Source organism: Xenia sp. Carnegie-2017, unplaced genomic scaffold (assembly GCF_021976095.1).
Source record: "Xenia sp. Carnegie-2017 unplaced genomic scaffold, XeniaSp_v1 HiC_scaffold_13, whole genome shotgun sequence".
NCBI classification, from domain to species: domain Eukaryota; kingdom Metazoa; phylum Cnidaria; class Anthozoa; order Malacalcyonacea; family Xeniidae; genus Xenia; species Xenia sp. Carnegie-2017.
The window spans coordinates 515,991-538,998 of NW_025813436.1; the positions used below are offsets into that span (position 1 = coordinate 515,991).

The 23,008-nt window shown below is 33.2% G+C and overlaps 1 protein-coding gene across 6 annotated transcripts; it reads right to left on the minus strand.

Annotated features, from left to right (window-relative positions):
• Nucleotides 1-3,933: 3,933 nt before the first annotated feature.
• Nucleotides 3,934-6,672, minus strand: LOC124448389. Of its 6 annotated transcripts, none has more exons than XM_046999438.1 (7): nucleotides 6,565-6,672; nucleotides 6,286-6,346; nucleotides 6,125-6,187; nucleotides 5,967-6,031; nucleotides 5,800-5,880; nucleotides 5,626-5,709; nucleotides 3,934-5,113 (listed from the first exon to the last, which is right to left on the minus strand). In XM_046999438.1, the coding sequence occupies exons 6-7, from the start codon at nucleotides 5,680-5,682 to the stop codon at nucleotides 4,403-4,405; spliced, it is 768 nt and encodes a 255-aa protein (XP_046855394.1). In that variant the 5' UTR covers nucleotides 5,683-5,709; nucleotides 5,800-5,880; nucleotides 5,967-6,031; nucleotides 6,125-6,187; nucleotides 6,286-6,346; nucleotides 6,565-6,672; the 3' UTR covers nucleotides 3,934-4,402. The 6 variants fall into 6 exon arrangements, with proteins under 6 accessions (XP_046855394.1, XP_046855387.1, XP_046855364.1 ...); XM_046999431.1 differs by having other exon boundaries at nucleotides 6,411-6,672; XM_046999408.1 differs by having other exon boundaries at nucleotides 5,967-6,068; nucleotides 6,139-6,187; nucleotides 6,286-6,672.
• Nucleotides 6,673-23,008: the final 16,336 nt, after the last annotated feature.

The following is a 23,008-nucleotide window of genomic DNA, read 5'->3' on the forward strand; positions in this document are numbered from 1 at the left end:
CACTGAGTTACCGGTTCTGTCAGTTTCACAAAGCAGGTGGTGAAAGAAACTGATGAGATCGTGAGAAGGAGAAGAATTAGGAATTGATCTAAATTATTTTAGATCAATAACTTCCCATATGGAATTAAAAAACCCAATACATGAATTCTTAATATTTTCACTCCTCTTTCTTTACTGACAACATGGCGGCCAATTGCGCGAGGACAAGTTTTGCGAGAGTGAGCCATTGAGTTCTATAATAACTGGAAGGGCTAAGTGGACTAGGGCGATGTTGTCTAAAACATGGATGCCAATTGACCTATTTCCGCTGAAATGTTCGCTTTGCAAAAAAAATTACTCTCGACCTCCCCCTGTCATTTATAGTAAATTATATAGGATTTATTAAAAACAAGCACAATATCTTTTTTGGTATGTCTATTATAATGCTAACACTTTTATCGTTCAATTGTTGAATATCGTAATGAGCACAAAAAGGAACATCTCACTTTAACAGGTAAGATATATGCTTGATTTGTTTGTTCATCAAAGATTGAAAAGCAATTAATACTCTTAAAAAGCCACAAAATCTAGAAAACCGTATTAAAAACACTGACTTGCGTACCAAATATACTGATATTTTCCTGTTTTTGGTTATGAAATTCAATAATTTTACCCATCTATTGGCAAAATAGTTTTGTTGATGCCAAAATAGAGCCTGTACAGTTTCTCAGTGGATAGATGACATGAAGAAACTGCTACCTCAAACAGTAACCATAAAATGGAGCAGAATTTGTTCTGATCTATTTGCTGACAACATGAAGAGATAATGAGGTAGCAAAGTGTTTCAGGAATATGATGCAGTATTAACACCATTTCAACATTATTTTAGGAGTTTTTGACCATGGTCTAATTTTATGGATGGAGACAATGTATTAAGGATTCCTTGAATGCTTTGAAAGGAAAGTAAAGGTAGCAAAGAAAGATGGCGAGGCAAGGTGGCTGTAAGCGCTTGGATACTTGATGCAATGTTAATTCACAGTACTGTAAAATGGCCATTAAGTTTGTGTTCATGTGGATATTGATATTGATACTGAGATTGATGATTTATGACTCACTTTTTATAAGTAAATGGTCCAATCATGTTATACCTTTACTAAAATATTTCTGTAGAGTGTTGTTTAAATGTAAATAATATCTAATGAATGCTATATTGAAGCATTAAAGAAAACTTTACAGTTGTAGTACTATATATTTCTTCCTAACTTTAGTTTTTGCCTTAAATGACATTTTGAGCTATTTACTTAATATAGCAAAGAATGGAAATGTGGCATTTGCTTTATTTCCTGCTTTTTTCAAAACTGGAAAACTTTTCGACTTTTCCAAGTGTTTCTTCAATATTTTGCATCGTCAGTTTGTTCATGATATGGATGAGAAACAGGTAGTACAAATCTGTAACTATGTAATTTCTAAAAAGTCTTTAAGGTTACTTTAAATGATAGATCTAAATTTTTAAATGTTAAAGGTTACTAGGTAATTTGTATACAATATTTATTTTTATTTATCAATGACCTATACCCATCATCACTTATGCAAACTTGAGTCTTTTAGAAATTTGAATGAAAATTAATCACAAAAAATCAAAAATATTGAGTCAAGAGGTAACTTTCCAGCCATTTATTCATTTATACAGAGTGGCGTGCGTATACAAGAGCAAATCTTACAATTGTGACGAAAAACCAAAAGGCCATTACATGAAAGAAGGCAAAAAAGTAATGAGAATGAATGACTCAAAATGAGCTAGCACTTCTAACGGCAACCGTACAGATAATCCAAGATGTACTTTTTCTTTGTATAAACCATAAAGTTTAATCTGGCAAACAACTTTGAATGTTGACGTCACTGCGTCGTGCATCCGCGTTGTTATGTAGCCAGCAAAAAGCCTCTTCGTTGGTAGTTATAAAACGGATCTTCGTAGGAGCAGACAAGCACACACAGTTGACTCTCTGTAATGAATTTCAGTTTTTTACCTTGATTTTAGATCATAAATTTGCTTGTCAAATGCCAAATAAGAAAAATTCTTTTTTCTCACTCTTTCTTTGGGGGAGAAATTGCAAAATTTTCTGCAAAGTAGTCAATTTAGTAAATGCCAGCGGAAATAGGTAAATTCCTCCATTTTTTTTAAACATTTGACAACTAAAGCCGCGCTTGAGATAGCAGCTCCAGTTATTATAGAACTCAATAGAATGAGCATACAGTATAATACCTAAATAGTGATTTAGTCTACTGATTCAATAAAAGACAATTTTAGGACATGGAAATATTTGTTAAAAAAATTGATTTCAAAAGAAAGCAAATATCTTTACTATTTACATAAATCGATGAATATAAAACTTTAACAAATTACTTGGCTGCCTCTAATTTTACCAAATTAGTTAAAAGCATGAGGGGCGAATCATTAAGTTCTATTAAATTACTTGGACGGGAAAAGGGCCTGAAACATGTTGTCAAGAACATGGATGCCAAAATGATTTTACAGAAAGCAAAACCAATGAAAATAATGATGAAAACAATCACGATTGCAAAGAACACAACCACTGACATCACGAGCTACCGCAGGCTAGTGTCCAGGACCCGGCATATCAGAATGCAATTTTCGTCAAAACGGTATTTTTAACAACCGATATTTTCACTTCTATTATACTTATTAGAAAAAACAAACGCTCATCACACTCAGTGCATTCTGAAATTTTAACTCATACCAAAATTTATAAAGGGGAAGCTTTATTTCATAAACATGTTGTAGAAATTTCACCAATTGTCGCAATTCGTTTTATTATAGATAGTGAAGTTTGCATAAATCTACTGATTTCTATCAGTAGTTCATTCGCAGTTTATATCCTGGGATAAATGCTTTTGGTAGTTGGTAGCTCATGTCTATCATCAGTGCTCCCTTGTAAGCAAATATAGGTTAGAAGTAGCCAAATTTTAGCAAAAGACCAAATTCGTTTCTTGAGTTTCTTCGTTATGTAAAGCATTCAGTGAACTTTAATATACACTGGAACAACATGTCAGAGGGGGAAATTGATGCCAGATGATGGCAGCCATCCAGGTCGCTCTAGTCCTTTGGTAAACTAAACAGAATTTTTATTTTTATAAATTTTCAAAAGTGAACTTATCCTTGACATAGCTAATCGTTCAAACGACCCAAATATTTTAGTTCCATGATAAATACACAAACTCAAAAGGTTTTTTAAAAATTGAGCAATTTGCAAGAGAAATTGGTGTTTTTTAGAAACCTTTTTTGTGACATGAAACACATACAATACAAATATATATACAGCTCAGATCCTTAATAATAATGCAAGATCCTCGTAAATAGAGTATTAAAAAGAGTCTTAAAATCTTCATCTTATGCATTTACTTTTTTTTTATGTAAATGTATATTTTAAATACAAAACAATTAGTTCTTGTACTGTCAGTGTAAAGTACAAAAAGCGAGAAAATAAAATAAACACATTGTTAAAAGAAAACAATAAATATTGTTAAAAGAAAATTTTGTTTTAACAATTAATATTGTTAAAAGAAAACAATAAATAAACAAGGAAAACAGTGGGTCATCAAATAAGATATATCAATGGAACATTTTTAAACGTAAAAGGTCGTAAATTATAAACTATCAGTTTTATAAAATGCTTTAAATATTAATATATTTTTCTCTACTTTTTGGCATTCAGTCCATCATCATTCATTGTATTAGTTAGTCGATCAATCCCCTATATTATTGCCGTTTATTTTCTCCTTACAAATATCCTGCTGTAGCATACACTAAGTATGAGCGATACAATTTCAAAGCACAAAATCTGTCAAAAAAAACAATGAATACTTTTTCACGTTTGTCAACTGCCAAGAAGCCAAAACAAACGTCAGTCGCAAAGAAAAAAATTAAAAAATGAATTATTTCAGAGGACAGTTGATTAATATTTAGCTGAATTTTTGGCTTCAACCAACCACAAGACAAAACTATACAAGTTATGGTTCCAGTTAATTTTATACATTTCACTCGTGATTATACGAATTTACCATGGTTACATTTAATACAATGTCTTTAGTAGTGTTATTACGAGCATTGAGAAATTCTTTCTATTGCTTCTTATTGTGTTCTGACATATTAACTTATCATAAAGATACACCATAAACGTAGCTATGTGATAACAAAGGTACATGGTCTACACCCACTTGGTTTTCACTAAATTTACATTTTAACAGTCGTTTTTTTTAAATAAAATCATTATGTTACTCAAAAATTTTGCATTTTACCAATTAATATAATGTTTAAAGTGGCCGATTACTGAATATACACTAAAAAATTAATTAAAAATGTTGATAAAACCCTCTGCATAAAATTCAAATTTACTATGAATTCTCATGACTGAAACATCAATTGAGATACTGACTCTTTAGGCTTTTTACCAACATTATTTGCGTGAGCTTCAAGATAGTCTTTTAGACAGTAGCACATTTTCAATTTGGACCATAGTTTAGCAATAAGAGGTTTCTTATCAATGAGAGGTTTCTCATCCTCCAAGACAAGAACTTGTAAGCTGTGAATAATTCCAAAATCCACCATTTTGTCTTCATCAATTGTGGAGTCATACAAATTCACTTGTTCACCTTCCTCGTCCCTTTTTAAAATTAGACCATGACTCATTTTGTCAGTAACACAAAGCAAAATTCCTGCCTTACGCTTACTCTCTTTGAACTTCTTTTTTGCATTATCAATGAGTTTGTCATCGCCAAAGTCACTATTGTATATTGACTCTAAGAATTGTTCTTCTTGTAGGGCAATAAGCACCTGTGTACATGGCAGCACAGGTGTTTTCTGAAGCTTCTCTAATATTTCACTCATCAGCTCTAGCAATTTCTCTTTTGGTATCTCCTCAAGTGGTAAAATTTCCTCCAAGATTTCCCATAGATCCTCCAAGAATTTTGTCCCTAACGAAATCTGACCCAATTTTTGATCCACCTGTCCAGGACATAAACCCGTTTCTTCGATATATAGTAAATGTTTCATGCAATTCCTAGCACATGGTGCGTATTTACAACATAAAGCTTTGTTCGTATCAAGTTTGAATACCTAAAAACAAATTTTCGTCACAGAGTGAAACACATAGCTATGTAACAAGTCCATTTTTGGGGCAAATATTTGGAAGTTGTGTTTATCCTTCTAAACGTACGGCTCTTAAGTTTTGCTCTATTCGAGTAACCTAGATGCCTCCTTGATCACTTAAGTGGTAAATTATCGTTACGTTTTTGTCACATTTTTTTGGAAAATAACTTTACTAAAATTGAAACTTACTATTTTGGCTGGGCTAAAACGCTATCTTACAGCTGACAAATGATGTGATAAACTAGTCATCGACCTAGCTAAAACATTGTTTCTTAATTGAATTGTCCATTCTATAATATTTCTTATGGAGTAATACGGAATGATCTTATTACTAAAAAAAAGTATTCGTGAAAAATTAAGATTTAGTATAAAATAAAACGAAAATGATATGTTATAGTCATCAATAATGACAGCTAGCGATGATGAATGTCAAGTGATAAATGATTTTGATATCATAAAGTTGTTACCAAAACATTTACCTGGTAAGAACCACGCCGATTCTCTTTCGAGTTTTTCCAAAATGATTTTTTTGACATCAAAGATGAAGGAGTAAAGATTGTGCTCTAAAAAAACAAGGTGGACTTAGTAATTCCTCGACAATTGGTTTTCAGGAAAACACGTGGAAAACACTAGCAAACAAACCGATAGCTTACATAGCTTATTAAACTAATGTGGTTGCTCCTCAATCAGTTACTGAAATGTGTTTTCACATTCTCAAGCCTTGCTTTTCAGTGCTAGTTATTTAAAAAAAGCTTTTGTTCAGTTGGTCCATAGTTTTAGAATTCAAAAGATTCACTGAAGAATTTACAGGTTACTTTACCGAAAGCACTGTATTGTTAGAGATATCTTCGCCCCCTTTCGACACTCTCCACAAATGAAATCATCCTGACATCATAACCAAAATTTGCATGTTCGTAATTTACTATAACCATAATTTATAAAAGGTTTTGGATTCATCATAATAATTCATAAACATACCTTACTGTTTGTACCTGGTTCGTGTGCAAGCCCTTCTCTCTTGATCTTCTGCAAATTTTTCGGCTGCAATTGACAAATAACCAAGCAATAATAAAATATACACATGTAACGTATCAAATGTACAAGTACGAAAGAGCTGTGTTGTTTAGGGAAAGACTCACTTTAAAAATACACTATCTGCAACAAGAATTTGTAGTTTTGAGGGGAATGGAACCGGAGAATCTATGGTGCACATAATAAAAGTTAATACAAAATTCAACAACAATTAAACTCTAATACTTCAAACCTTCTGCTCACAATTGCCCAAGTACATTTTTCCAGTGAAAAATTCTATACATTAAATCACAAGCGAAATAACACTACATGTTGACATTCAACCTTAAAAGCGAGTTTATTTAAATGGTTGATTGAAGGGAAAACTGTTTGAAAATTGTACATACAGATTTCGTAAATACTTGTGCATATTTTTTCTTCAAGCTCATCAGACATTGAAGATCAGCATCATCAATTGCTGTTCTCGATTTTTCTATGACATCTGCAAATTCTCGTAACTAAAAATTTAATTTGAAAGCTAAAAATGAACAAAAAATACCTAGCAAATACTATGGTCCATAATGTTCTTATCATGAAGTGAAAATCATCTGACAACCCATAATGCGCTGTTAGACAATCACAATTTTCAACAAACCTTTCAATTGTTGACAGTTATAGTTTGGCGATCATCTACTGCGTCTTACATAAGAAGCATATGAACTATAACACAAACCAAACTTTCTTGCTACATATTTACATGTGATGTTTGCATGGTTTATTTAATTTTCATTTTTTTGTTCAAATACTACCATAAACTCTTGGCAAATATATAATTGAATCATCGACAGCAAGTTTGAATAATCGTAATCCCTGCGTGGGCAGAAAAAGAAAAGCTAAGCAAATTACTCCTATAACTTTGGTAGTTCTCATTGCCTGATGGAACTCTTAAAATATTTCCTAAGCCTTATTTTAAAGATGGTTGATCACATCATCACAAAATTTATCTTTCCCGTACCTCGTTAATGAATTCCTCTGTTCTCGCCATATTAGCTACCTGAAAACGAATAAGAAGAATAAAATCTTGTTTAATGTATCCTTCTTTCCAATGCGGTTTTCTGTGGATAAAATGAAAGGTAGTGCAATTTAACAAGATGTACATTATAAGTGCGGCACTTGATTTGACAAATGACGCATAACAAATTCCCTATCTCGCGAAAAAGAACAACACTAAAGGTATTTGTCCTAATGATCTTTCAAATACTCACTTTCTTTCTTTTAAATCGCAGAACAATGTTTACAGTTTTTGTTAACTATAATGAAACGAACGCCTTTCAAACGAACTCTGTACAAAGTCTTTTTAACGAAAAAACTGAATACGTATGCAAAATTTTTTCCAAGGTCACATGAAATAGCACTTGATTATAATAACAATTGATTAAAATTTTTAGTTGTTTGAGGAATGTAAACATCTTGTTGTTGGGTATAATGCATAACGTAATAAAAAAAACAGACGCAGAAAAATATTTAGATTAGCTACGTTCACTTTCTTCTCCCTTTACTCATTTAATCTGATCTTTGGCAAATTTAATATTGAAAACAGCGTTTGAGTATTCACGAAAAAAATTAAATATTGAAAGTTACACAATTGCGTTGTGTTTTATCTGATGAAAAACTTAAAAACCCACAATGTGAATGCTGATGATACAATTTTGTATTTAATGCAAAATGCAAATTTTTGCTAAATGCAAAACCTAATAAGTGGTGGCAAGAGGTCAAACAACCCAGTGGAAACTATGAATTTAACTGAAAAAAATTGAAGACATGTTATCTACAGAATTAGATAACGATGAAAAATTTTATGCGATAAAATCAACACATCCTTTATAAATGTGATGCAAGAATATTCTCCGCTATCTCCTGATGAATATATGTCTATGGATGAGAACGATCAGTTCATCGAAGTCAACAAAATCGAGGTTGTTAAAAAGTTAAGAAAAATTTGTCACTCAAAGGCCGGCAGTCCTGATGGTCTCCTTAATTGGGTACTGAAATATCAATGAGTGTTTACTTTATGTTGGCAATATCGAGGGCCCAGCCTCCCCTCCCAATGAGCAGACGTAATGCTCTAAAAAAACACAAAATCAGTGTGGAAACTATGAAGGCCAGAAAGGTAGAAGGCAATTTTAATTGACTACCTAAATATGTTACTACCAACCCCAACTGTTGTCGCGAATAATGTATCTGCTGATTGATGTTGTGATAATGTACAGGTACTCACTTGAACTAATGTATTTTGATATGGCTGGTGATATTAAAAGCGTTCGCTTGTAACAAATTTCTTCTTTATTGAGGTCGCTGACGTGTCATTTATTTCGTTTTGTTTTTTTAACTGCGCAATATGGACTTTGAATTGTTTTTTTACACAATGATGATGCAATGTCGATTGTGATTGATTAAGAGCAAACAGATAGTTATCAATACGCAACATACACAACCAAAACATTGTAAATTATCTGTAGGTGACGTAATTTTTAGTATGAAAATTGTAAACGCAAAAAGTCTTATGGCGGAATCGTCGAGGTTTGCAAGCATTTCACAAACGGATTTGGCTTGAATTTTTTAAAATAATAACAGGAATAACATTGATGTGAATAACACGTTCAGTCAAAAAACAAGAGAAGATTTTGCATCTTTCGATCTCAAATCTCCAACATGTAAAGGTGGAAACGTTTTATTATGTTTAGAAACATCTACGATTAGTTCTTTGCATTTAGATACGCTAAGTTTCATTTTGTTCTGTGTTCCATGTGGGATGCTTTCGGTAGCAGTACAGTCATCGACTAATTTCCATTGACCCGGCCACCATTCTAAAAGACCTTTAATCATTACTTGGAAAAGTATCGGACACAAAACTGTTCATTCGGTTACACCACTGTTGATGGCTCGCCATTCAGAGACATAATCGTTTAGTTTCATGCTTTGTTTTCTTTCAGTTAAGAAGTTTCGTTCTTTACTTTTTCAGAGACTTTCATGTTTCATAACTTCTTTAGTAAAATGTTGTGCTCGATAAGATCGAGAGATTTAGAAAAATCAAGAATTGAAACTCGCACTGAGTTACCGGTTCTGTCAGTTTTACAAAGCAAGTGGTAAAAGAAACTGATCAGACAGTGAGAAGGAGAAGAATTAGGAATTGATCTAAATTATTTTAGATCAATAACTTCCCATATGGAATTAAAAAACCCAATACATGAATTCTTAATATTTTCACTCCTCTTTCCTTACTGAGAACATTGCCAATATGCGCGAGGATAAGTTTTGCGAGACTGAGCCATTGAGTTCTATAATAACTGGAAGGGCTAAGTGGACTAGGGCGATGTAGTCAAAACATGGATGCCACATGACCTATTTCCGCTGAAATGTTCGCTTTGCAGAAAAATTACTCTCGACCTCCCCTGTCATTTATAGTAAATTATATAGGATTTATTAAAAACAAACACGTTTTTGTGTTATGTCTACTATAATGCCAACACTTTTATCGTTCAATTGTTGAATACCCTAATGAGCACAAAAAGGAACATCTCACTGTAACAGGTAAGATATTTGCTTGTTTTGTTTGTTCATCAAAGATTGAAAAGCAATTAATACTCTTAAAAGACACAAAATCTAGAAGACCGTATTAAAACACTGACTTTCATACCAAATATACTGATATTTTCCTGTTTTTGTTATGAAATTCAATATTTTACCCATCTATTAGCAAAATAGTGTCCCTGATGCCAAAATAGAGCCCGCACAGTTTCTCAGTGAATAGATAACATGAAGAAACTGCCACCTCCACCAGTAACCATAAAATGGAGCACAATTTGTTCTGATCCTATTTGCTGACAACACAAAGCGATGATCAGTTTGCAAAGTGTTTTAGGAATATGATGCAGGATTAACACCATTTCATCATTATTTCAGGAATTTTGACCATGGTCTGATTTTAGGGATGGGGACGATATATTAATGATTCCTTGAATGCTTTGAAAAGAAAGTAAAGGTAGCAAAGAAAGATGGCGAGGCAAGGTGGCTGTAAGCGCTTGGATACTTGATGCAATGTCAATTCACAGTAATGTAAAATGGTCATTAAGTTTGTGTTTATGTGGATATTGATATTGATACTGAGATTGATGATTTATGACTCACTTTTTTATAAGTAAATGGTCAAATCATGTCATATCTTTATTAAAATATTTCTGTAGAGTGTTGTTTGAATGTTACTAATATCTAATGAATGCTATATTGAAGCATTAAAGAAAACTTCAAATTTGTAGTACTATATATTTCTTCCTTACTTCAGTTTTTAGCTTAAATGACATTTTGAGCTATTTACCTATTATAGCAAAGAATGGACATGTGGCATTTGCTTTATTTCTGCTTTTTAAAACGGTAAAACTTTTTGACTTTTCCAAGTGTTTCTTCAATTTTTTGCATCGTGAGTTTGTTCACCATATGGATGAGAAACAGGTAGTACAAATCTGTAACTATATAATTTCTAAAAAATCTTTAAGGTTTCTTTAAATTATAGATCTAAATGTTTAACTATTAAAGGTTACTAGGTAATTTGTATACAATATTTATTTTTATTTATCAATGACCTATACCCATCATCTCTTATGCTAACTTGAGTCGTTTAGAAATTTAAATGAAAATTAATCACACAAAATCAAAAATATTGAGTCAAGAGGTAACTTTTCAGCCATTTATTCATTTATACAGAGTGGCATGCATGTACAAGAGCAAATCTTACAATTGTGACGAAAACCAAAGGCCATTACATGAAAGAAAGCAAAAAAGTAATGAGAATGAATGACTCAAAATGAGCTAGCACTTCTCACGGCAACCGTACAGATAATCCAAGATGTACTTTTTCTTCGTATAAACCATAAAGTTTAATAAGGCAAACAAGTTTGAATGTTGACGTCGCTGCGTCGTGCATCTGCTTTGATATGTAGCCAGCAAAAAGCTTCTTCGTCGGTAGTTATAAAAACGCATGTTCGTAAGAGCCGACAACTAACAACCACAGTTGACTCGCTGTTATGAATTTCAGTTTTGTACCTTGATTTTAGATCATAAGTTTGCTTGTCAAATGCCAAATAAGAAAATACTTTTTTCTCACTCTTTCTTCAGGGGGGAGTCAGAAATTGCAAAATTTTCTACAAAGCAGTCAATTTCAGTGAATGTCAGCGGAAATAGACAAATTTTACCACCTTTTTTGACAACATCTGATATCTAAAGCCGCTCTTGAAATAGCCGCTCCAGTTATTATAGAACTAAATGAAGTGAGCATACTGTATAATACCTATATAGTGGTTCAGTTCACTGATTCAGTAACAGACAATTTTAGGACCTGGAAATATTTGTTGAAACAACTGATTTTAAAATATAGTGTCTCTAATTTTACCAAACTAGTTAACAGCATGGAGGGCGAATTATTAAGTTCTATTAAATTACTTGGACGGGAAAAGGGGCCTGGAACATGTTGTCAAAAACATGGATGCCGAAAGGAAATTTTGGGTGAAAACTTTCCTCTTGAAAAATTATTTTTGTCATTCACTCCCTCGTGATTTCTAAATACTGAAAGTAAAACCAGTGAAAATAATGGTGAAAACAATCACGATTAGAGAGACACAACCACTGACATCACGAGGTACCGCACGCTAGTGTCCAGGACCGGGCATATCAGAATGCAATTTTCGTCAAAACGGTATTTTTAACCGCCGATATTTTCACTTCTATTATACTTATACGAATACTATAGAAAAGCTAAACGCTCATCACACTAAGTGCATTCTGAACTTTTAACTCATACCAAAATGTACAAAGATGAAGCTTTATTTTATAAACACGTTGTGGAAACTTCTCCAATTGTCGCAATTCGTTTTATTATAGATAAGTTTGCATAAATCCACTGATTTGTACTAGTAGTTCATTCGTAGTTCATATCCTGGGCTAAATGCTCTTGGTAGTTGGTAGCTCATGTCTATCAACAGTTCTCCCTTGTAAGCAAATATTGGTTAAAAGTAGCCAAATTTTAGCAAAAGACCAAATTCGTTTCTTAAGTTTCTTCATTCTGTATGGCATTAAGTGAACTTTAATATACACTGGAACAATATGTCAGAGGGGGGAATTGAAGCCATATGATGGCAGCCATTTAGGTCGCTCTAGTCCTTTGGTAGACTAAATAGAATTTTTATATTTATAAATTTGCAAAAGTGAACTTGTCCTTGACATAGCTAATCGTTCAAACCACCCAAATATTTTAGTTCCATGTTAAATACACAAACTCAAAAGATTTTTTAAAAATTGAGCAATTTGCAAGAGAAAATGGTGTTTTTTAGAAGCATATATATATACAGCTCAGATCATTACTAAGAATGCAAGATCCTCGCAAAAAGAGTTTTAAAAAAGAGTTTAAAAATCTTCATCTTATGAATTTACTTTTTTTTTATGTAAATGCATATGAAGATTATATTTTAAATACATAAAAATTTGTTCTTTTACTGTCAGTGTAAAGCATAAAAAGAGAGAAAATAAAATAAACACATTCATAAAACGGGCCGGTAAGCTTAGTATATAATATTGTTAAAAGAAAACAATAAATAAACGAGGAAAATAGTGAGTCATCAAATAAGATATATCAGTGGAACAATTTTAAACGTAAAAAGTCGTAAATTATAAACTATCAGTTTTACAAAATGCTTTAAATATTGATATATTTTTCTCTATTTCTTGTCATTCAGTCCATCGTCATTCATTGTTTTAGTTAGTCGATCAATCCCCTAGATTATTGCCGATTATTTTCTCTTTACAAATATCCTGCTGTAGCATACACTAAGTATGAGCGATACAATTTTAAAGCACAAAATCTGTCAAAAAACAACAGTGAATATTTTTTCACGTTTGTCAACTGCCAAGCCAAGACAAACGTCAGTTGCAAGAAAACAATTAGAAACTGAATTATTTCAGAGGAGAGTTGATTAAAATTTAGCTGGATGTTTGGCTTGAACCAATCACGGGAAAAAAATACAAGTTATGGTTCCAGTAATGTTTAATACATTTCTAGATCGTGATTATACGAATTTACCAAATTACACTGGGGAGTGTAGGTCATGCAATGTTTATAGCTTTCACCAATCAATAATCTCATCAACTACATGCTGCACATTGTCCTTTACAATAGACTAACTTTTCTCAGCTATCGTGTACTGATGTCTACTTTCTTGGAGATTTTGATAAATGTCATGTAAAAATAGAACAGCATACACAATTATATGCAAAAATAAATTGACATACTGTTGGATCTTGTAGTTCTCCAATTTCTTTTAGTGCTTGCTGTTGTAATGTTTCTTGCCCCTCTGGCCGCTATATACAATAAACAAATATTGAATGAAACATTTTCCTACCCACCTTTTATGTGAAAGGAAATTTATAAGTTTGGTCGTCCAAATTAAAACTCATGAAAATAAAAAATAACTGCACAAGGATAAAATTTGGCACTGAACAGGAACTTTGTGAACTATGGGATATTGGACCGAGAAAAATCACCTTTTTTGACTTGAACACGTTTTTCGGGCACATTTTGATCTTTTTCCATACATTTCTTTAGTTCTTGTTCCAATCTCTGTATTACATTGTTATTTCACGGACTTGCAACTCGAATCTTCGTCTTTCATCGTTTATTTTGCTAATTTTCAACTCAAATCTCCGTCTTTCATCATTTTTTTCGATAATTTGCAACTCCAATCTCCGTATTTCATCTTCTTGTTTATTGTTAGAAACAATGCAGGAACTATTTTTTGTAAAAGCTTCATTGTCACTTGATATCTTACTTGTATCACAATGGATTAAATTTTCCTAAGAAAGAGCAACTATTAATGTTTTCACTGGTCAATTATTTTGTTCAATAAATAGTACTGAGACACAAGTCTATTGTGTTCGTAGTGACATTGTTTTTACACTCAGGATTGAATCTGTGAGTTGCCATTTTAAGTAATGTTTCTATATGGAGCAACTGTCCGGGTGCGACTTCAATTATTTAAAAAAATAAAACGTTTCGAGCATTGAATATTTGTTAGCTGTTATTCGGGACACTATAAAAACAAATTATTTGTCCATGTATGGCAGGATTTTCTCTAAAAGATCTCAAATCAAGCAAGTGAAAATTCCCTCTTCGAACAATTGTGAGATGATTTTGAAGCCCCACTTAGGGCCTGTTTATATGAGCCAGGCTGGCCCACTTTACCGGGTTAGCCTGGCAGTTGCAAAATCTCGCCTCTTTTAGTATTTACGTTTAATTTCAAATTTGATTCATATGAGAGGCAGGCTGCCTCGTAATGCCGCTTGAGCGAGGCTGGATCTAATAATAAACGGGCTCATGTGAATGCACTAGACGAGCTATCCCAGCATGCTGTGCCAAACATTGCACTAGAGCGCATGCTCATAAAATTCAATGTGGTAGAAAATACGGGGCACGTAAAAGGACAACTTTCGGTGAGTTGTGCATAAGTTGTCCATAGAATAATGCATAACATTACAGAGTTTCTTTCAGCTTATGAAAGTAATATGAATATCGGGATTTGGACTTTTATCCTGCTTTCGTAATTAATTATTTCTGTACTTGCCGGGCCAGCCTGCCTCATGTGAATGAAATAATAAACTGGCCCGGCAAAGCGAGCCAGCCCGGCTCATATGAACAAGCCCTTAGTGAGTGTGAGTCTTAACATTTAACTAATTTTGACAATCACAAATGAATATATCAATAGCCCATTGACGTCCAGCAATTGACCAAAATTTCGTTTTGTAAACCATGTTCGACTATGATATTATATTCCTAATTTTCTGTTTTGGAAAGCAAGAAAAACCACTGGCGATCAACTGCAAGGGTTAACTTAACAATATATTTTATACGTATAGCCAACATACTGAAATAATCCCTCTTCCGTAAGTCTCTTGAATCTGGTCTCCTATACTCTCTTCTTTTGTTAGTGTCTGTAAATTAAAACAATAGCTTTTCTTCAGTTGGTCCTCAATGTTAGAATTTTAAGAACACACTGGAGAATTTACAGGTTATTATCGTTATACAGGACATATTCTTCTTCGGGCTAACGAATGAAAGCCCGAGTTTGAAATTTGGATTATGCTATGTTGGCGCGAGAATACATAAATCAGTTATGACTGATCCGAAGTCGTTGAACTAATTTAATTCCTTCTTGCATCGTTTCACGAGCGAGTGTCACTTAAGGCACGTATTATTATGAAATATGATTTACTTGCATGTTAACAATATGTTGCCACATTTGAAATCATTATAATACACAAATATAACCAAACACTGTTCTCGAGTTGCCCGAGAGACTGCCTGATAGGTGTCTTGTTTTGTGAGAAATATAACACACGACTGACAGGTCATTCAGTGAAACTTATTTGTGTTTATATTTACTAACCATTATTTACATAATGCACATGGTTTTATAACATAATAATGTATGAGCATACTTTATTGCATGTTCTAGGTTTATTGAGTCTGTACGCGATCTTTCGATACAATAAAAAAATAACTAAGAAATGATAAAATATGTATGTGTATTTTAATGATATTCATTAGGGAGAGAAAGGAATCTCTTTAAAAATACACTGACTGAAATTTAATACTGACGAATTTGAGCCACTTTCTTGATTACAAAAGAAACTTAAACTTTGAAATGGTATAAAACGTACGCATTTATGCTTAAAAAAGGAAAAGGATCAAGCTCATACGGGTAATAATACATTGTTTTTAAACATAATATGCCATGGCGGAGTAAAATACAGTTTGTTCTCTATATTACTCTCAAGAAGAGTACTAACACCCTTTAACAGCCTAAAATTGTAAGAAAAACGGAAAATTGATTTGGAGTTGCATAACCTATAACTAAACTATATGCTTTTCTTAAAATGTATGATGTTTGTTGTCGTGGTGCATCTTCTTGCAAAATAGTCGTACTATGCTACTGCTGATTTATTTTATCTTCCCCAACAATTCATCAAGCTTCTGTTTATTCTCAACTTTTCATGTATACCTCAAAATGTCCAAGTCTGTATCTTGCGCCTCGGCCATGATCTGACATAGAAAATGAATTTCACATTAATCGTTCAGGACATTGCCAACATGGTGCTCATTTCATTGAGAAGCAGCCTTTCAAGTGGAATTTTGACAACATGTAAACAATTTAAGATCTTACCACTTTTATTTTTATACTTCGTAGATCTTCCTAACTATATTGAATGAATTTCAAGCCCAACTGCAAAAAAGAGTAAAAAATTAAGAAAATCAAAAAATTTTGTCGCAAAAAATTCTAAATATCCGTATTTCAAGTTCAAACATCGGAATAAATTATAAAGATCTATGATATGAAACACGTAGAGAATGTACTCTATTGCATGGAGTATAGGCAGAACATCACAGTGAACAAACGTACCATTACGTAATTATGTCTGGATTATTATGCCGGGTTTTATTTAATTTGAAAAGTATTCTTATATGATTTTTTTTAATAGAAGAATTTTCAAGATTTTGGTACAAGGAACAACGTTTTGGCGAGCAGCCTCCTAACCCCTCGTCAAATTGTTGAGATGTCAATTTTTCGGGCATGTCAATTTGTCCATTTAATCTCGTGCAGTTAATTTTATGAAAATTTTGAATCCAAACCAGCGTAATTTATACTATAAAAGAGTGAAATGAAATGCACGTAAATCTAATCTAAAGAAACTCATGCTCTAAAATGGTTGAATTGTAAATCTAATCTACGGAAGGCCTGCAAATAACAGTATCCAAATTTTTCGATACTTGGTGTAAAAATCGACATTTTGTAAATATCGACAAGTATCAATACTTGGTATCAGGTATCTTACAAACGAAGGTGCGAGAAAAATTCCTTAGATGCTTGTTTTTTTGGTAATATTTTGTTGATTTGGTGATTTGGGAAGCTTGGCATAGTAATTTTCTAGTGATTGATAGTAGTGGATAGTAAGTGATTGCAATCTAATATTTAGCGGTTTGATATTATAATATATTGCAGAAACTGATATTTAAAAGCACCAAGTCAGTGTTTACTAGATCTTACACAGCATGTACTTGTTGGTATAAAAAAGATCTAGGGACTTGCCACAGGGACAGCGGAAGCAAGAGACAAAGCAGACAGGACTAGCTTAACTTGAATTTGCAATCTCAAAAAACTGCAATTATGATCTTCACATGGTATGTTGCCTCCAATCATTTCTTCTGCTGAGTTAACCATGCGAATGACCGTTAAAATATGTTCTGACCTAATGACGTTCAAAAGAAAGCTTGCATAGTCCAAAATATGTAAATAAAATTTAACTGATAAGTTCCTATTCACATAAAATTTGCAACAATCCTCTCCATTCCGCAAATAGGAAATGCTGCCTATAAAACTGCGCCTGTTAAAAAAAGCCAATCTTTTGCTTCAAGTGTTACGTTGCTGTATTCATTTGGTAAAGACTTTAAACCAGACTACACATTTCGTGTTCCACTGAAAATATGACTCCCAAATCTCGATCAATGCCAACCTAATACTCTCGTCCTCTAGCTCTTCCGATGGAGCTTTACCAACATTGGAGAACAACGACCCTTCTTCTCCTATGTTGGTATATAATTCGTCAAAACTTACTAGCCGAAGGTTTGTCTCAGAATTTAGATTTCTGGGTGGATGTCATTAATACGAGTTAATTCCTGTACCGCAAACCCCCCTGCCAATTCCCAACTCATGAACACAAATTTAATTTATTTACGGTGTGATGATAATTATTTGCTTATCTTCGTGGGGGTATAAAACTAAACAATAATGGCAGGCACAGTGACACACTCTTAATGTAAAATGTGCAGTACAGAAATAGCCTTTTTTGTTTTTTTTTAAACATCCAGTCAATTATTTGATGTTGTCACGATATTTAAAATATCTACGTACGACAGTGTTTATGTATGTCGAGGATAGAAACCGTCTCAACGACATAATCGACATTAAAGAATCAAGTGCACGCTTGAATTGAATTGAAACCGAATAAAGCGTCTGTTGATTAACAGCTGGGCAGCAGTCATGATTATAATAAAAAAAGTTTCACTTGGCAGAGATTTTGAAAATTTTTGTATCTACCAGCAAGCAAAGTTCAGAAAGTTGATAATTTTTACCATAAATCATAAATCTCTGTTTTAGTGTTTTGTTTGCAAATGTGTGTGCAGGACTGCAAGTGTGTTTATCGTATGCTCATCAATGCTTAAGAAAAACAAAATTTTTCACATACCACAGCGCATGTAATGAAAAAAGACAATAAATGTAGTTTGGATGTGATAAGACAATGAAAAAATTCAAAGAAGAATATATCTATTATATATATATATTGTCATTGCTGCTGGCTCATAAGTCATTCATTATTAGATAACTAGCTCACCCGGATTAAGAATTTTTAGTTTCTGGGGGTGCAACAAAACATTGTCGATATTCATTTAAGTTTAGTTTCACAGCTTTTACACGGATACATAGGTACATAATCCATTTATTTCTCGATTTTCTCATATTTTTATTCATGTTATAGGTAATACTATTTAATGTACACTGTGATTAGTTTCAAACAATGGGGGCTCTGGGATGGAAGTGGACAATTAGAATGAACTGGGATGGCGTGAAACTTAAGCTGAACAAAATTGTTGGAAAAGCCTTTTTAAGGAGTTTCCATGCTGGTTCTAGATGTTAAAATATGTTAAGAAAAGTGATTCTTATCTTATGATGAGGATTCAAACATTGCATAAAATTACATTGCAAAGTGTAATTACTTCAGAATTCTTTTGCAGTCAAAGAATTTAAGGCTAAAATGTAAAAATCACTAGGGCCACAACATTACCAAATGTAAAAATGTATTTGTGGTTTAAGCATTTTTAATTTCAATTTTAAAATAACATGATGTAGTCATTGTTTTGAAGCTTTATTGATGCTCATTTGATTTTTCCAATTGATTATATGGACAAAGATATTTTGTGGTACTGGTGTCATAAAGTTGAAAGGCAAAGTTGTATGATTAAATTGCTCCATGGGAAATTTAGGGATCAGATATTTTCCATTACATGTGATTTGTCCAAATACTATTCATGGTATACACAATTTACTGGCATTAAAAGTTTTGCCTGAAATATTTCATGCTTAGATTTCAGTGAATTACTTTAATTAATTTTCAATTTCAGTAAATGAACAATTTTGAAGTTGTAAACAAGGCGAATTTGGATTGTAGATGGCATGTAGAAATAAGAACTTTCAGAGTGAGTTGTTTCTCATGGTCTTTAACCCAAAATCGTTAGAGAATGATTTCCGCTTCTTCAAAAGACGAAAATACTTTCTAGTTCATCTAGCTTTGTGAAGTTGTTTGCTTATTAATGAATAAAGTCTTTAACACGCGATCGACAGAACTAGAAATTTATGCGACATTACAACGAGCTGGAGATACAAATTGCAAAAAGCGCAGCACTAATTCACGGTTCACCTGGGATAAAACGACGAAAGAAAATGTAATGGATTATCAAATACTTACTTCTTTCCTTTAAGTTTCTTTAAGGACAATACTTAAGGGATTTGTTTGACAGTGATCAAAGAAAACAAACCGTTACTTTCAATAAAATGATTCTACGAACCATCTCGATGTTAGCATCTGTTGCACCAAGCTTATAATATGTATGCGAAAATTTTGATTAGAGCACAACATGGCCTCCAACTTTACAAAAAGCTGCATTAAATTAAAGAAATAAATTATAATAATAATTGTTGACATAATTTCGTAAAAGCACTATTGCTAGTGCGCTTTTAATATACACGACGAGTTTTTTTAAACCTTGTATCATTTATTATTTCATTCATACTGAAGATGGCATCATGAGATGTCGAAACATGTCTATTCTATTAACATGTATATTAAATGCGCATTAATAATTGTTGAAAAATTGAAGAGTTTCGTGGAATGTAAACATGTCATCGTAAGGTAATTCTTTACTGAAGAAGGCTAAATCTACGAAAAATATTCAATTGACTTTTTTTCTTCCCATCTAACCCATTTGTATCGATTTTTGCTACATTTAGTATTTAAATCGGCGTGAAACTACATTGATTCAAGTTTTGATGAAAAGCTCTCAAATAAAAGATGTTTACTATTGTTTGATAAGACTTATGCAAACCGAGGAAGAACTTGAGCGCAGATAAGTACAAGCACGAGACCGAAATACATACACAAAAGATACATCGATATCAAATACATCCACAAAGACTTCACAGCCAAATATTTGAAATAAAGCCAGTTTTAAAAAATGTTGAAACTCTTAATCACAATCGAGATGATTGGTGTTTATTTCAATTCAGTTCACTTTTATTTCAGTTTTAAAAATAGACGTGGCTAAAAATCAACTTTTCTCGAAGCTTTCTGTACGCTAAGCGTAATAAATGTCGATATCACCGTAAATCGTCTAAAAAGGCAGACATTAAAACTCAAAAACTTACAGTGATTTTTCTTTTATTTAACAGCAGCATCTGCTGTCTATGTTTTTATCGAGAAAAAGGTATCAATGACGTCTAAATTGTGCAACGCATTTAAGAATAACATAAAGTTTTAGACTAAGACTAAAAATCAAATAGTTACCCGCGCAATTTGACGCAACAATATTTAGTTACCAGCTTTCTTGCTGCTCATTGTCTGACAAATAAAATGGCGTTTGTATAAACATAGCAGATCTTTATGTATGCCACCTGCATAAAAAACCATAATGATAGGCAATAATCTCGCCACAATCTTCATTGCCATTGTTATTACTAGGTTGGCTGTCCCCAGTTGGTGAAAACCGGACGACGGCCATTAGTAGTGTAGAATTTCAAGCCGAGTCCTAGGGCCGTCTTGAAGAAACCAATAAAAGCCTTATTTATCCTTTTTTTACTCATTTCTGAATAAAGATAGTCATTGTTTGTCTTTGAGAAGGGAACTGCAAGTTCAGCACCTTTATCCAGACAATACTTTCCTGCATTAAGCCAGGTGGTTGTGTGATTACTGAAATAGTAACAATTTCCATGTACATACTCCCAACCTATATGAGAATTTTAACTGTTTTCAAAATTTCTCAGTTAAACTAGTTTTTTATTCTAAGACAATATTAGTGCTAAACTCTTATGTGCACTTACCATTCAACCGTCTCCAAGCACTTGCCAACACAAACAGCTGTAGCAGTACTTCCATGTTGCTGTTCATTTTCTCAATGATGTTATTTCTTTAACAATGGAAAGTGTTACTTATTACTTGTGTACTCCATGTATTTTTAGTGAATCCTATTTCTTTGAGAGTATTTTATTGTATCGTGTATTTTTAGTGCTTGTCGAGGTGTATCCTTGTGCATCTTATTCGTTTAGTTTTCCTGTTCGAATGATGTAGCGTCAAGACGAAACATGTGACTATTACGACCCAAGTGATACATAAGGTATAGTATAAGACAAAAAAATTGTCATCAAATCCGGCAGGGACATAGGAGGGCTATTTCCCTCCCCGCCCCTTATTAATTTTGCCGATGTTTTACTTTCTGAAAAGAGCCCCCGCATGCTTACTTTTTAACCAACTTCAGTGCTAAGAAATTCCATATAAAAGTGTCAGATGAATGATGTAAGAAAACTTGGGACGCTAATAATGTGTGAATTACATGATAGTTCATATGCATTGAACAAAAGCAAGGCAAGATAGAATTGAGACCAATAACAGTTGGCGTTTTGGATTGATCGACTTGCCAAGCTAAACCCAGAGCGACTGCAGTGTGTGTGTGTGATTGGCGACGAATTCAAGTTCGTCATAGTATATAGTTGCAGCTCTTGATAGTAACGCTGTGACAGCATGTACTCTTAGAAGAGTGGCAAGAACACAATGAAAAATGCAGTAGAAATGCTGAGCTTTCAATTCGGAGTTGCAAGAACTTATGTCGCCGAAATAGGCTCGGTCATCCTACTCTTAGGCAAATTTTTTCAATTCACAATTTTATTGTATAAAGGCAGTTTCATGTTTAGGTTTTAATCATACTTGTGAGTTGTCTACTCATGTATACAGTTTTGTGTGTGTTTCACTTCCTGTATCCTACAATGCATTGCGTTCCGCTTTGTTTTTTTTTTTCTTAGTTGATTCTCTCTCTTGCCAAGAGATATATATTGTGTTAAATAAATAAGCATCCTAATCCACATCAATCTTAAATAAACAACAGGTTATGGGCCCAGACACCCATTCCAACTAAGAAAATAAACATCAGTGATCATGGATGATAAAAGCTGGAGTGTGGATAAGCTCACTACAGACAATTACTCAACTTGGAAATTCAAACTCAAACACCTTCTCATAGCAAAGGACTTGTTTGGATATGTAGATGGATCCATTACTCTGAGCAGTGAGGCCAGTGAAGCAGACAAGACCGCTTATAAAAAGAATCATAGCAAAGCTTTCTCCCACATAGTCTTATCAGTAAGCGACAATCTCATCTATTTGATCACTGAATGTGCTAAAGCCCAAGCAGCATGGGATAGGTTGAGTGCTCATTTTGAGCGTGATACTCTTGCCAACAAACTGTTTCTCAAGAAACAATACTTTAGAACTGTTATGAAGGAAGGTACGTCTATGCAGGAACATCTCCGACATATGAAAGCCATAACAGACAAACTCGCAGCGATCAAAGCTAATATAAGCGAAGAGGATCAGGTCGTCACTCTGCTCGGTAGCCTCCCCGATAGCTACTCAACTGTCGTAACCGCT